Raw genomic sequence first — 12586 nt, 5'->3', positions numbered from 1 at the left:
TTTAAAAGCTCCTTGAACCCCCATGAGTTCAAAGAGCTTTTAAAAGAGTTTTCACAGACTGCAACAGAGATGGTGAAGTAGAGAACTCCCTGTTCTATGGGTGGAACTCTGGCTACCTTATTGTACGGCCCAGGCTTTTGGGAAAACAGATCTGGTTCACAAGATAAGGAGCCCACCATGTGGGGCAAACCATGGTGGATTGTGTCTTGGTGGATTGTTCAGTCATCTGAATCTGAATGACACTTCCCTCCATGCTGGTACTGACCAGAAAGCAAGGGCATCAAAATCCCTGCCACTCCTGCCAAACGCACCCTGGTCACTGCCAGCCACCCCACATGTGCCCAAAACATCTTGGGGTGGCTGGCATAGGCTATTGTCCCTTCTTGCCAAGATCAATAATCATTTGTGGCTACTTAACAGTAATTTGTGGCTACTTTGCATTTTAATTTTTTTTCCAGGGATCATGGAAGGCACCAAAGGCAAGACACAAACTCCGTTTTGAAAGCTACTGAAAGTCCCTTCAAAGCACCTGAGCAGCACCTTGGGGGAACTGTCCATGACAGGCAAACATTTGAGTTTTATTTCCCCACAAACTAATTTTTGCAACCATTTGTGAAAAACTGTTTTTGGCTACACTGGTGTACACCGGGAAATTTTGGGGGAAGGGTAGTATTTACTGCCAAAGTACAGCAGGTACTAGTAGTGTTTAATATTGACCCAAAGAGGCTTTTCTTCCATTTTGGTTCTGCTCAGTAGCCTTCCAAAGGTGAGCTGTCAAACAAAACCAAATGCATGAGTGATCTTTGCTTGTGATAAGGAGGTGATGGCATTTACACCCACTTTGTGGAAAGACCCTCCTCCACCTTTTGCCCTAATAATCAGGGTGTTCCACATTTTGCCTTTTCCAAAAGAAACTAGGTGCTTGGGAATGTGCAGAAGTGCTTTCCACACTTTCTTCTATGGGAAAATGTTTTGACAGCTGTCACAACTAGGCACATCTTGAAAAGGGGGGGGGGGGTTTGACAATGGGACGTATACAGCCATATGACCTAGCTAAAGAATTTCATTACCCTTTCTATTCATTTTCCCTGCAGAAAAAAAGCAGGGGATTCATTTTTGTACTTTCCAAAGCACCTGGAGAAAAGAGATGGCATGGTGGCCTGGAGAGAAAGAAAAGAACAAAGAGGATCTTACTACAAAGGAGGTATAAATCACCACCACCTTTGTGCAAGTAAAAATCACTTGCACCTTTGCTTTGGTTTTAAAAACTCATTTTTTGACAGCTGCCAAACAAATCAACAGTAGGGAAAAGCCTCTTTGAGCCAGTGTCCAGGGATGGCTCCTATTGCACTTTGGCAGCAGGTAGGTCCCTGCTAACATTGCCCAGCTGAAGCTTCTGCTTTCCCCATTCATGCAACTACACTGGTGTGTCGTTGTGCAGGTGCAGCTATTTTTTTTCTTTTAAATTTGTAAGTATTTGCAAAATGAATTATATGGCAACTTAAAAAAAATGTTTGCTAGCCACAGACAACTCCTCTAGGATGCCACCTCGAAGGGTTACTTCAAAGGTGCTATCAGTAGCCGTTAAAACAGAAATTGTAAAATGAAGCTGTCAAGCCAAATTTGTTATCTCTCCACAAAAATAAAATAAAAAGGTTTAAAACAGTTGTTTTCAAACGGGGGACTGGTGAAAACAGGAAAACCACCTTGAGGACCACTGAGGCAGAAAGAAAAAGCCACCAAGCTCCTCCCCGCATCCCCAGCTGTACCAGCACACCCCCCTCCCCCCACGAACACAATGCCAGGCAAGGAAGAGGTGGTAGAGCACAGCCAGACCCCACACCAGTCTGCAGCAAGTGGGATGTGACTCCTCCACCCCCACAGACTGGCAGGAAACTTCTGGCAGACTGGCAGCAGTCCACGGACTTGTGGTTGAAAATTGCTGGTTTCAAGTGGCCAAAAGCAGCAGCGAGCTGCATATGTCTGTCACAGTGTCCCTCTGGATACTGCCTGGAGGACTGAGGGAGAGGGGGGGAGCGATCAACCCATGGTCAACACAATTGTCATCCGGCTTACTGTGGGTTGTTCACAGAACAGCCAATCCAAAGGGTTAGTCATCATGACATGCAAACCTGCTCACTGGGATGAGACCCACACCCCCTCAGCTTCAAAATGGTATTATATCAGTTGTTCTTGGGCCTTTCACCAAAAAGTCTCATTTAGGTTAGACATTTCAGCAAAAGCACACAGGGTTTACTTGTTCAAGTCTTGGAGCATTTTGTCTTCCAAATATGCAAAGGCAAATGCCATACAGAACATTTCTTGTATGATAAAGAAATAAACTCAGCCAAAATATAACCAATTAGACTAGATTTCAGTTTTGTTCTTGAAATTAAAAAGTTTGTCCTCAGATTAAAATAGCCGCTGTAATACAATAATGAGTACCCACCAATTTTGTTACCCAAGTGCACCCTTGACTAGTATAGGCCATAATCAGAGGGTTGTGGGGGGAGCATTTTCAACATATGCTTGAGACCCAGCAGTTAAAGAGGCTATGGCTTGGATCCAGATTTAGTCTTATATACAGCAGACCCACTGAGTTAGGTTAGTTATGTCTAACTAACCCCATTGATTTAAGTAGGTCTGCTTTATATATGACTAAGTCTCTCACCTATTGACTTAAAAGTCCTATACCCACTTATCTGGCAGGAAACCCCATCAAACACAATGGGACTTTGGAATCTACTCAGACCTAAGTCCTTCTATGTTCAATGATGCTTCCTTCCTGGACTTCCTTCACAGGACTACAACCTAAAACTCACTGATTTCATTTCTTTTTTTCTTGTGCAGAAAAGGTTATTCATGGAACTTTCAGGGAACTAGTCTTATCCCTTTACTCCTTTTCACATGTTTATCATCCTGATTCAAATTCTCATTGAAAAATACTGAAATAGCAGGAATAGTCAAATCACTGTTGGAGCATTTTTCAGCTAGGATAAGCTTTATTCAGGTCTATTGTTATAGGAAATAATTAACCTCCAAGAGTGAAGAGTGAGATGAGCATGCTTTCGTGTGCTCTGCATGGGATGGCCTCAATGTTCTGCCACTGGGATTTGTTAGTATCCATGCAGGGTTCCTATGTAATTTTGAATCCTGATTTGCAAGAGTTCTTAGTTGTGAAGGGAAGCCTACATGGATACAGAAGTCTCTTCACTTCAGAGCTCTCATGAGTTCCCTTTTCATTGATCTTAAAGTATGTTTGAGTTTACTTATGGCTACTAACTTTTTTAATCTTTAAGAACTAATTCTGATCCACTTCAAAGCTTTCAAAGGGAGAGATCATAATTTTTAATAGTAAATAGAAGTGTGTAACTAATGTTCTTCTGCATACAAGGTACACATAAAAAATTAAAGTGCAAATTATACTTAAGGTTTTAACCTTTTTCTTTTGTGGAGGATTTTGGGGTGTGCAATTTCCATCCATCAAATTGTCACTATTGACAGTTCTTCCAAAGCCAGCTGTGAGTCCATCTTCAGAAGTACAAAAACCTGGTGTTTCCATGAACATGCCTCTAGCATCATCTGGTATCAGGCACTTAGACTCACTTATTCGGAATCCACCTCCTACCTCCAACTGGTGTGAAGGAGTTAAGTCCCTCAAATTAGAATTAATTGAGAAATTTACTCCTGTCCTGTCAGGACTTTTTACCCAGGTAGAATAAACTGTTCCACGTCCACAGTGAGAAGTTTCCAGTTGGTTGTTTGCATCAGTCCGATCATGGCAAGGGGTGTCCAGGGTTTTATGCAGTGCACTTTGCTCAATTGCTTCAAGTCCCAACTGGAGATCTGAGGCAGTCTCCTTTTCTACAGAGCACTGCCTAGTGCCATCAGTCCTATTCCTTGGACTGGAATATCCAATAGTCTTTATTTCTTGGAGGCACATTTCTGTAAGATTAGAATTTCTGAAAGGGTTGAGAGCTAGCATTGCTGACGATGATCGGTCATATCCCTACAGAAGGAAGAAATAATATAACAATGTTTGGAAAAAGTGAATGAAAATGACACCATGTATTAGCTTCTCTAGAATTATTTGCATGTTATCATTTGACACCATGGAAGCTAAAAAACAAACCAAACCCCAAACCACCCTATTCTGAACAAATCCATTCTAAATAATCCAAAATCTGGAGATATAATGCAGCTGATGATAAGCTTGCTTATTCATATAAAAGAACTGGCATAGAGTACTAGCAAGAAGAATGAAAATCGCAGGATTCAGAATACTGGATACATCAACACAGTAATCAGATATTCAGAATAAATAAATCTGAAATAGGGTATTGAACTCATTTATCTGTCTATGAGGACTGGCATGGAGCTGATAAGTATTTTTAAAAATGCTGAGAAACGATGCATCTGGAATAGTTAGCTGAACTGACATGAGTTTCATACAATGGAAATAAGAGACCAGTGAATTCATCATGTTTGTCACAGCTGGAGTTTCAAAGCATGTAAGTTACAACAAACATCTGAGTATATTACAACTTAAACCATTTTTACAGTTTGTCAACTAATAGAAAAAAAAAAATAGAACCTTGGTTGAAACTAGCTTTGTCATACAAGGATCACTGGCTGCTTTCTTATAACAAGTCAGAGAACTGTTCAATATTGTCTGCACTGGTAGGTAGGGCAGGGATTCTTTCTCTACCTTATCAAAAGATGCCAGGGATTAAACCAAGGATCTTATGAATGCAAAGCATACACTTGCTATTCTATTGCCCCTCCCTGAAACAATTGCTAAGAACAACTGCTCACACTGAAAGAAAATGAAAATAGACCAAATCCAGGCATTCCCCCATAGCTTTCTTAGAGTTGCCTTTACCTCTTGATTATATGTTCGCCTCTTAACTTCTGGGGAACTTTCAGGTGAAGAAATGTTCTGCACCAAAAAAGTTAACAATGACATTTAACACAAAAGAATGTTGGATTATAAAAAGATACAAAGAGTAAATAAGAATGATTCCAATGTTCAAAACAAATGAACTTTATTTTCTATTGGAGGCTGCCCTATGCGGTACAAACTTGGCCACTGTAGGTTATTCAAGGTGAAATAAGCCATGATTACTAGTAGAGTTATGTGAGGGTTGTTTCACCCTAGAAAAACCCTTGATGGCTGGGTTCACCTAACACTTGGATCGTCCTGGTTAAATATTTAATATGACACCACGTGCACCCATGGGTTGATGTTTTAGCTGTTGTGTGAACCAGCTCATTCTCTTATTGTAAAGATCAACTTTTGGGCAATGAAATCCTATGGGACTGTATTACACTTAGTGGCATCTAAGTAGCACAAGCAGCTTATACTGAAGTCCTTTTACACTTGCAGTATTTTGAAGCACTAGTGGTGCCCTAGTTGATGCAGTGAGACTGTGTTCTTCCCTGCAAGGCTTAAGGGTCACTGGCAGCTCCTAATCATCAACAAAAACCAAGTCAAGGATAATGTTTGCCTTCAAACACTATTCTTTCACATACATAAATGCAAATGGAGCAGTAACAAACATAGAAATAAAAACCTTGAATAAAAGGTAAAGGTTTCCCCTTGATGTGAAGTCCAGTCATGCCTGACTCTAGGGGGTGGTCCTCATCTCCGTTTCCTAGCCGAGGGAGCCAGCGTTTGTCTGCAGACAGTTTCCGTGGTCATGGGGCCAGCATGACGAAACACCGAAGTGCACGGAAAGCTGTTACCTGCCCACCAAAGTGGTACCTTTTTATTTACTTGCATTTGCATGCTTTCGAACTGCAAGGTTGGCAGGAGCTGGGATGGAGCAATGGGAACTCACCCCATTGTGCAGATTTGAACCGGAGACCTTTTGATCAACCACCCCAGCAGCACAGCAGTTTTTAAACCACTGCACCACCTGCATCCCTTAAAAACCTTGAATATATAACACCTAAAAATATGTCTCTTGCTCTCTCCACCAGTGGATAGGCAAAGGCACACTGTCTCCGATCCTAAAAGCAACATAAAGGTCTCATGACTAGTAGCTGATGATTATCCATGAATCTGTCTTGTCCCTTGTAGAGTCATCTAAGTTACCATCACATAACTCACCACTGTGATTGTATTTGTCAGACTGGTCATTACATGTATTACATGTAAAAGGTTTACTTGACAATGAAAGTGGATTGATCTGGGAAGAGCATAGTACACACAAAGACTCACCTCAAAGTGCATTGCATTTCCATGCACAGATGGAATCACTGGAGTAACTGGTGAATAAATGGGCTTATAACCATTCCTACAGGTTTCATCTTCTGCTTTAATTCTAGGAGGGGTAGCAAATAACAGTGGATCTGAGGCAGACAGATCAGCATGTGTTGGTGTGGCATATGGAGAAGGAGTAGGTGTAGAGGTTTCTAAATAGAGAGAATCCAACAGCTGATACAGCCTTCGTTTCTTTAGGGGTGTGGTGAGATCTGTGTATATTAAAACAAGAAAAAAGCAAAGAATATATGCTCAATACTTGTTTTAGTTTAAGAGAAACTTACATATACATCTTATTTTCACATAATTGTTCACTGAACCTAGAACAGTGTTCAAATATTTAATTCTGTCACATGGCTGCTGCTTTGCTTTGATCTTTGGAACTTAAGACATGCCACAGCAGAAAATAGCCCACTATCAACAGCAAAAATGGAGAATATAAGAGGCAGAGGCTGAAAACCCTGCCCCTTGTTTGAAAAATGATTAAAGACTTTGAAGACTGATTAATTGACTCTCAATTAACAATTAAAGAGTTTGAAAAGTGACTAAAGAATTAGAGACAGCTTTATAGTCTGTGAGGGGGAAAATTACCTGGTAAGGAACAGCTGTCATTCAATAATAAGGGACTTATACTTTCACCATTGATTGCAGGACTTCTAGATCTTTCATGAGATGGTGAATTAAAACAATCTACAATGGCTGAGTTTTCTTCTTCTAGAGCTTGCTTTAACCACCGCTGCAAATATAAATACTTAGAATTAAAATCATTCTATAATCATAAAGTGGGCTTTCTAAATATATGTATAGCTACTATTTAGAGGCCATCCTAAAAAGTTTCTCACGTGCAACTCTGGTTCACCTCAAACAGAACACCTAAGAATTCACAGATTAATTCTGTATTTGTGCAAAGCTGCATTTGGTATGTTCTAGAGCTAAGAGATTTTAGGTTGAAAGCTACTGCTTCACTGCATGTGCTCAAGGAGGATCAGAGCCACACAAAAGGTGCACACAGCAACACAGGAAGTCTGCTTATTGGATATAAATTCTGCTTTACTTGGCATTATGAATTACCAAGGCTGCACGTCAAGGTATCTGTATTTTCTCTGGGAGAAGGCAGCAACATTCTTTGAGTACATTGCAGAAAACAAATGTAATCTTGGTCAGAGTTTTTATAATGAGGTTTGCTGGTTTGCTGCATAGTTAGGTCAACATACCCTGTCATATGGCAGACAAAGGACATGACATAATACTAAGATGACATGGCTGGTATTGTTCCCCAGAGCATCTAATAGAAGTAGGTTCACACATTCAAGAACCTTTCTCCAACAGGAAAGGCATATTTAATGCCAAGATTGATGACACATTGGACAATGCAAAAGCTCTGGAATATAGCTTGCAGAATGGGCTTAGGGATACAACAACTGTTTACTTCAGCTCTGTATTTGACAAGCAAGACAGTGGAAACTGTGCAGCCTTCACACCTGATGTGCAGTACGACAATACCAGAGCCTTCAGAGTGAAGGAGGAACTGATTGCAGCATCTTGGAAAATGGCAGTGGACAGCATCATAGACATGGCTGAAACAACTGGGAACAATGTCATGGCTAGGCCAAGCTTGAGAAAGGAGCAAGTGCCAAAGTCTAAGAGGATGGAATTACAACACCGACAGTTTTTGGCTAAGCTTGTTACCAAAGCAATAATTATGGTTTCAAACCATGGTCAGAACTGAAGCAGTTACTGCTGGTACTAAAGAAAGGCAGGGACATAGCAAAGTTACTGGTATCAGGGCAGTAACAGTCCAGGTGGAAGAAAGAGTAGAAGCAAGGCTACATGATGCAGGAGAGTCTTGTGGCTAGGGTACCGCAGATGTGGCCTATGTGAAGAATATGAAAAGGGACCTGCTGCAAGGTGGTACTCTGAAGCACGGTCAATATACTGGTTGCATGTAAGTCACAGTCCTAATACTATGCTTATGACAAGTAATAATAGTCTTGATCCTAAGCATATGCTGGAGATCCCAAAAATCAACACCGAAGTTCCATTTTTGTCTTCATGTAAAAAAGCAAGGGTAGCAGGAATCTAGAGAACTGTATTTAGAGTCTGAAGAACTGTCTTGAGGCAACTTATGCTGAATTGGAGGTAAATTCAGAGTTTTACAGTTTGGTTTTTATGCCAATTGATGCAATGTGTCAAGACACCTTCTGAGGAATAGCCAGTGTCATGCATATTGCCAGAAAAGTAAGGCCCTTGTATTAGTTGCATCCTATCTGGCAGAGGTATTGGGAAAGAGAGGAACAGTGATGGGGAAGGGATAACAGTTAATGGACGCAATAGACACTTTGTATAGTTCCCTGCAGCCACTGGTGGTAGAATCAGCAGTACCCAAAACACTTGAGCAAGAAGAAAATCTCCATTTTGACCACTCTTGCTCCTGCAGTTGAAGCACTTCCAAAACAGCCTTTTCAGAGCCATAAACCATAAGTGGTCTCTCTAAGGGAGCCCCGGAAGACATACATGAAAGGAACCTAAAAATGCGGAAACACTAGCAGATTGAAAGAATTAGAAGATAGGGGAGAAAGAATATATTAATAGGATTCAGCTCAGGAAACAAAAGGTGACAACAGAGAGAACATTCCTCATAATGCTTCTACCCTGGCAGCTGATAAGGAAGTGATCAAGAAAGGCAGGAGCCACACCCTTTTGGATGTTTGCACTGAGGGAAGCTTCCCACCTAAAATCTCTCAACTGTAGAATATTCTGCAGCTCTACACAGGCACAAAACCCATGTGTTTGATGCACAGAGACCACCAAGAAGAAAGCTGTCACAGATACAACATGAAACAAGCTAGAAACTAACTTTAGCAACAAAATCAGCTCCTGATGAGAGATATAGAGAGGATTAAAGCAGATTTGACAGGCTTGCTGCTGAAATGGCAATAACATTGGAGCCACCACTAAGATACTTTCATTAATAGCCACCTGCCAATTCCAGTAGTTTTGAATTAGCTATTTGTGTTAATTTCAAATTGACCAAGGACACATTACCTTCTTACAAGAGCCAAGAATGTTTTCCATGGGTTCTTTTCTTCGCCTCTTTTCTGAAAGGAATGGTGATGTAAAACGAATATAGTGCTTAGGAGTAGAATAAACATGCGGGCTATAAGTGAGACCTGGTAAAGAATTCAGCTGTGTAGCCAAAACCTCAGGATCTGTCGTTATACGCAGAGGCCTTTCTGAAAGGCTGTCTGTAGGTTTTCCTGTCTTTTCATTCTTCTCACTTAACCACTCACTCACCAAGTGCTAAACAGAAAAGCAAAAAGTCAAGATAGCACTCACTTTCATTACACAAGATAATCAAATTAATGTCTACAATGTCAGTGCATTCTGTACTAATGGAAAATGGAGGTACTTTCCATTAGTACAGAATGCAAATGCCTACTGACGTAACAGTATAATAAATAATAATTGCTAATACAAAATTCCAACTTGGGATACTTTGGAGTTTAACTGGTAAACTGGTAATCAAGATAACGGATGTATTGATTTCTCTGTCAAATCCTAGAAAAGGGTGTATATAGTGTTACCATATAAGTTTCAACCAGCAAACGTCCATACGTGCCCTCCCACCCCTTGAGATTGGCGGCAGAGGCCCTTCTCCGGGAGCCCTCCGTGAAGGACATTAGGAGGGTGAGCACCCGGAGGAGGGCTTTCTGGCGCCGTCGTTATTTGTTTTTCGGTGCCAGGCCAAGACCTTTTTATTTTAACATCATTTTAATTGTTCATTTTATTTATTGATTTTAACAACTTTGGCCAGGATGTCTCCAGCTGTATTTTATTGTACTAGTGATATTTATTTATTTGTAAGCCGCCCTGAGGCTTAGGCGAACGGGGCGGCATATAAGTCTGCTAAATAAATAAATAAATGTAAAGATATTAGCTCTTCTTTCAGTATAAACCAAATAAAATAAATAAATAAATAAATGTAAAGATATTAGCTCTTCTTTCAGTATAAACCAAAAATGTATATTCTAATTGTAAGACTTCTATGTTCCAAAAACATTAGCATCCATTTTCAACAAGCAGTTCAACAGTTTAAGTGGATGCAGAATGACATATGCATTAAATCATGCAAGGTATACACAACCTTGCTCAGTAGGCCCTCACATCTTTTTACATACGCGTGTCACTTCCACATCCCATGCACCCCATTTCCTATGTCTTTTCCTTTCTATGTCCACCGGCCTGCTGGGAGTGAGCCCTTCTGAATTTTGTAAGACAGAAGACAAATGTCTATGAAAGCATGCTAACACCAGGCTGCAAAACACACCAAATTAGCTTGCTGTCTCTGAAGCTCAACCTGGTTTATTACCTCCCAAAAAATACTCCATTGGAAAAACGACATTCACTTTGGATTATAAAAACATTCAGCCCAGTTAAAGAACCCCCTGAAAATCTTTATACTGCTCCCCTTCAATATATGTTCTCTGGATGGTTTACCAGGAACCTAACACCCCACCTCAACAGCAGTGTCCTGTCAAAGGTTGGAGGGATGTTCATGGGGCACATATATTGAGGGCAGGGAAGAACCAGATATGGGCAAGTTAATCCAAACAAAAATTAGTGACTAGCAGAAGGAATAATACATCCAGGGCTAACTGTTCAACCAGTACTAGATGGATCGTACTTCCCACTATGGAATCAGGTTTACAACTTGGAGGTACTCCTGAAGCTGATGCTTATCATAGATGTTTAGATGGTGACAGTGACCAGGAGTGCCTTCCTTCAACCAAGGCTGACACATGAGCTCCACATCTTTCCAAGAAAGGTTAGTTGCACATGTCTTGGTTCTGCCCTCATTGGACTACTGTAAAGTATCCTATCTGCAGCTGCCTTTAAGAAACTTCCAAAAATCCAAATGTAGTGGCAAGGGAATACATTGCTTGAATGCTCTACCATCTTCAGTGACTTCTAATTTGTTTGTGGGCTCAATTCAAAGTGCTGGCATTCATATCACTGGACCAGAGTACTTAAGTGACCTCCCCTAATGAGTCTCCTAGGCTCCATGATCACCCAGCCAATATGGTGGCGTTGTTGGGGACAGATGAAGGGACTTTTCCAGTAGTTGCCCCTAGAATCTGGAACTCTCTCACCTAGGATGTTTGCGTATCTTCCTCCATTTTTGCTGGAAGATAAAACTGCCTTCTTGCCCTATTTCAGTCAGTGTTTCACGGCATCCTAATTACCTATAATCTGCTCTTGCTATTTTAAATTATTTAACATTACCATGCTATATTAATGACCTTTTAGGCTCTATTAAGTTTTGACCATTTGTAGATTTTTTTAGTTGCCTTGCATATTTTACATTAAAAGGCAGTAAAAAAATATAAGGAGTGTGCGCTTCAAGTTCCTTGTGTGAACTAGAAGAGCAGCCTCAGGTATGGGAGGTGCACCCATATACCAGCCTGCGGTATATGCATGTGCAGCACTGAACAAGAAAATCAGAGCACTGTTTCCACTGAATATGGATTATCTATGAACAGTGGGCTGTAACTAAGCACAACAACAAAATTCTATGTTTAGGGTTTTCCTGTTTGTTTTGTTTTAGAATGAAAAACAATGGATAATGACCAGGGTCTACTATATGACCTGGTTCATAGGTAACAAGCATTGCTTTAAAAACTGATGGGTTGCTGTGCACATGGACCAGGTACATAGCCCCCAACATCCTGCTTTTACTCTGAAGTCCATGATCAACCCCTTTACAGAATATTGAGTGTACCATCTAAACCTGAACCACTGAGTTGTGCAGGAGCTAAACAACACAGCAGTAAACTCATGGTCTGCTGTTGGGTGTTTAACCACTGGGTTATTTAACTCCCAAACAACTCATCTATTCAGGCTCAGAGATAGTGTTCTACAATATGAATGAGTCATTCATGGTTTTTAAACTGTTGCAATGTTTTACATGTGAACAGTCCCCTCGTGAGTTAAAACCATTTCCTTGTAGGCTATCTGTAATTTCAAACAGATACCTTGGTAAGCAAACTCAGAGAAAACTATTGACTATTAGCATAGCCACTGCCTGATTTCTCAAAAATATGCCTAAAATGAATTAACTCAAGATTTTCATAGTTGTACCTATGCTTCATATTCTCTATCAGTGGAAGGCAAATCCCTGATGCAGGTGTCCTACAGGAAGTACTTTCTATCAAATGAAATTAGAGATCAACTTACTATGTCAACTGAAACTGCTTCCAGAGAAAGCAAATCAAATAAATGACCTAAGCTCATTAAAGTGCACAGCCTTACCTCTGTTGCATT

At 40.6% G+C, this 12586-nt stretch overlaps 1 protein-coding gene across 10 annotated transcripts in view; it reads right to left on the bottom strand.

Annotated features, from left to right (window-relative positions):
• The window catches only part of KMT2E (lysine methyltransferase 2E (inactive)), a 68827-nt gene that overhangs the window by 6507 nt on the left and 49734 nt on the right, over positions 1–12586 (bottom strand). For 9 of the 10 annotated variants that reach the window (XM_044423231.1, XM_044423227.1, XM_044423228.1 and 6 more), the window contains 5 exons: positions 9311–9565; positions 6857–7001; positions 6224–6477; positions 4883–4939; positions 3440–4009 (listed from right to left, as the gene is read on the bottom strand). In XM_044423231.1, the coding sequence (XP_044279166.1) occupies positions 3440–4009; positions 4883–4939; positions 6224–6477; positions 6857–7001; positions 9311–9565 (1281 nt within the window). The remainder of the gene's footprint in view (positions 1–3439; positions 4010–4882; positions 4940–6223; positions 6478–6856; positions 7002–9310; positions 9566–12586) is intronic. The other variant, XM_044423233.1, reaches the window with a different exon arrangement.

This window comes from Varanus komodoensis, unplaced genomic scaffold (assembly GCF_004798865.1).
Source record: "Varanus komodoensis strain SLA01 unplaced genomic scaffold, ASM479886v1 scaffold13_3, whole genome shotgun sequence".
Taxonomy (NCBI): Eukaryota; Metazoa; Chordata; class Lepidosauria; order Squamata; family Varanidae; genus Varanus; species Varanus komodoensis.
Note: the sequence above shows the minus strand (reverse complement) of the source record. Positions and strands in the feature narration are given on the sequence as shown.